The sequence below is a fragment of the Apostichopus japonicus genome, chromosome 12, assembly GCF_037975245.1.
Source record: "Apostichopus japonicus isolate 1M-3 chromosome 12, ASM3797524v1, whole genome shotgun sequence".
In the NCBI taxonomy this organism is placed as follows: domain Eukaryota; kingdom Metazoa; phylum Echinodermata; class Holothuroidea; order Aspidochirotida; family Stichopodidae; genus Apostichopus; species Apostichopus japonicus.
The window spans coordinates 8,522,299-8,525,848 of record NC_092572.1 but is presented as its reverse complement, the minus strand read 5'-3'; the positions used below and the strand labels follow the sequence as shown (position 1 = coordinate 8,525,848).

General features: G+C 36.2%; 1 protein-coding gene across 1 annotated transcript; it reads right to left on the bottom strand.

Annotated features, from left to right (window-relative positions):
* Positions 1–303: 303 nt before the first annotated feature.
* LOC139977475 (solute carrier family 35 member G1-like) lies at positions 304–3,272 on the bottom strand. Its single transcript, XM_071986825.1, has 2 exons — positions 3,229–3,272; positions 304–2,872 (listed from the first exon to the last, which is right to left on the bottom strand). The coding sequence occupies exon 2, from the start codon at positions 2,858–2,860 to the stop codon at positions 1,709–1,711; it is 1,152 nt and encodes a 383-aa protein (XP_071842926.1). The 5' UTR covers positions 2,861–2,872; positions 3,229–3,272; the 3' UTR covers positions 304–1,708.
* Positions 3,273–3,550: the final 278 nt, after the last annotated feature.

Below are 3,550 nucleotides of genomic sequence, written 5' to 3'. Positions count from 1 at the left end.
TGTAACATACATTCTACTCCCGGGACTGTCACTTGGCCTGCCCGTCCGACGGACCAGTGTTCCTCAGCATCTGACCTCTTATCAAATACTGAGAGAAGTGAAATAGCCCCACACATCATCACTGAAGACGTGCTATTGTGAACGAAGCCGTTTCTAAACCGTTGAATATAAAACGGAAACAAACCCGTCTGCAATTCTCAATCAGATATACGAAACCACGGCTCACCAACACGACAAGGCAGCAATTGCGAATAGGTTAAGATAATATGCTTCTTGTTGCGGATTAGAACCAAGAACCTGGCGAATGTGTTGCTGAAACTCCAACCGCAACCATGTCTAATTCAACATTTGTTTGGTCTTTTTTTACGTTTGGTTAGCAGTATTCTTAAACCGATTATGTCTAAAGTCAAGATAAAAATTTATCAAATTAAGACAAAAGGGTAATAGTTTTTCTTCCTCCTACGATGCATAATGGTCGAATAATTAAAAGGATATTCTGGTGGGAAATAATGTAGGATTTATATTGATGCTATGAGGTTGTGGTTTTGACCTAAAGAAGCAGAAAAAAATCTTTAGTAACCTCAGTAACCAGAAAATTATTATAATGAGTTCGATTGTTTCGCCAACAACAACCAGATATATTTCATATTAGTATATTTTTTCACATACAAATTTCAAAACGGTAACATTTTCAAACTTGATGAATTAATTGTTTAAACTTGAGATTACCTCATTAATATGAAAACAAATTAGCTACGCCTTTAAATACAGAAGCAGATACTATCACATGGACAGTAAATGTAAATGATTCCAAAAAGTAAGACAAATATAAATCTGGTAAAGAAAAGTATATTTCAGATTACTTCAGCTTTAAAATATTGTTCCAGATTAGTTCATCCTTGCGGCCTAAAGACGAATTTTAAATACCGTTTATCCAGAAAGTGACATATTTCACTACGTAGATGTTTCGCGACAAAGAAGTTAATATAGTTCTTATTAATACTCGACTGTTTTTAAGTTCAGTTCATAACATCCATTTATCATATTACATCTGTTTGATTATCGTAATTAATACATTCACTCCATACTTGTTTATTATTTTGAACAACGTACGATACTCCTCATTGTTGACCTAACAAGAAAGTCTGTGGATAATTCTTTTCCTCTTAATATCATGATTTCGACTTTAATGATCGACCAATTCGTGTTGGAATAATCTCTCGTTTTGTATTATTCCAGATTAACAAATTTCGTAATAATCAACTGAACTGAACTGACTTGTAAATTTGTAATACAAGTGAATTTTCCAAAAGAATGGTAACCTGTATGTACCTGTAACTGGTAATTTCTTGAAACGATAAGTTACTCTGTAAGAAAATGGCATAACAATTAAAATGAATATGAAAAAGAATGTATGATTTTAATCAACAAGCCATCCATTGATACCATTTCCTGGTAGGAAAACTATTCTGTGCATATATACTTCTCAAAGAGCTTTATATACTAAGTGCAATATCGTCATTCTACTTGGTTAATTAATGTTAACTTCTCATCAATAATATTTATGATTTGCATGCCAATTTTTTCCTTAAATTCGATCGAAATGTTTTTATTGGAAAATATTTCGGTAAAACAGGAACTATGCTATCTAACATAACAGTTGCTAAAACAAAATGGAAGGTTTGATGTGTCCTCAACATCTTCCCTGTCAGTTTTCAAGATCAGTGGTCTTCGTCGGTGGTCTGTTCTTTAAAGTAATTCCGATACACGCAACTATGACCAATGTAGCGCCAACATAAGAAGTCCAAACAGCAGATATTTGAAGTATTAAGAATTGAAATATAAACGAAAAGACGATTTCTATAGTTAACATAACTGTCACAATGGTTGCGGACTCTACTTTCAATGCAAAATAAAGTGCAGTTTGACCAAAGAGATTGATGACACCAGCCAATAAAGAGTACATCCAGCTCTCGGGAGTCGGTTTCGTCCAGTTACCAACGACAATGGCAGCCACCAAAGAAACGATCACTACTACTGTTGAGTTAAAAAACATTGAGAAAAACGTGTGTATTTCGAGGGCTGACTGTTTTCGTATAAACACATACAACAACGTTATTGAAAAAGCGGCGCCAAGGGCAAAGGCGATACCAACAATGGGATTACTGTTAGATGTTGCCTCCAATCCGTCCGAACCAAAGATAAATGAGGGTCGAGCAACAAACGTAACACCAACGAACGCTAATAAAGCAAAAAGAAAGTCAAACGGACGAAGCGGCTCTCTTAGGAAAATCCAACTGAATATACCAACAAAAATAAGTGAAGTGTACAGGATTGTCGTAGCGTCAGCGACGTCGATGTACGTTATAGAAACAACGAAAAACACAGTATTTAGTGACAAGCAGCTTCCGCTGAGGGTAAGCCAGATGTAGCACTGATATTTTTCAGGAATTGAGATTCGCTGGCATATTCCAAGGAAGATTGACCCGAATGTCATTACAGGCATAAACATTAAAATTGCCTGGAAAGGTTGAATCGTTTCTAAAACTAGTCTGATTAGGACGCTAAGGATGGCAAAACACAAGGCTGTGATAAAAGTCAAAACTATTCCATAACGTTTCTTCAGTAGATTTACAAAACCCTCTGGTGAACACTCCTCCCTCGATTCTTCTCTCGTTGTATCATCAACCTTCTCACGGCCAACAACTTCTTCTGCATTCTCTTTGGAAACTACTTCTCCTAAACTGAGCTCTTTTCTCTGGAGAGGATTATTGATGTCAGTTTCAACTTTGCTGCTCTGATCAGGCTGGCCAGTTGGTAATAATGGTACGCAGGTAACTGCTTCTACGTGGATATCCATCTTGATGCGAGACTGAATCAAAACATAAAGAATTAGGCACACTTTAACTTGCTTCTTTCTTAATTGGTTAACTTGGCTATGAAAAACCTAACATGGGCAATATACCAACAACACATAATCAGAAACCGTCGCATCTGTTTTAAGATTAGCAATTACAGTATTCATTCGCACTTTATGTACATAAATTAAATACATTGTATATGCGAGTGTGAATATGTAGGACCAACTGGCAGTGAGGTTAAACCTTCCAAAAAAACACATAAATAGATAAGCCTACAAATTCTCAATTCCATGATCTTGAGAATCCTGTGTAAGCTTCGAGGGGGTTGGGGGTTGGGGTGGGGGTGTACTTTTAAATGGAAATTTACCTGTACAGAGCCAGATGCAAGACTGAGAAGGGTTCTTCTGTATCCTGCTGCATAAAGAAAAAGCAATAGGGCTTTTGCACTAAAGATGTACTGTGCATTTAAATTCCATACAGCTCCAAGTACTTGACCTTTAAACAGACTCTTACTTCTAAGTATATAAATCATTTGTTTCAAGGTGTTTGTTTGACCACAGCTGATCTCAAACAATGCCTGGCCTCTACTGATTGTTTTGTTTTGTGTTTGCTTTTGCATTTATTTTTCTTCTTCTTTCTTACGCTTTCTTTCTCGTCTCTTTTTCAGCTCTTACTTTGATGAACTTACT

Excerpts from the sequence above, each read along its gene's own strand:
- LOC139977475 (XM_071986825.1), bottom strand. The coding sequence starts at position 2,860 with ATGGATATCCACGTAGAAGCAGTTACCTGCGTACCATTATTACCAACT.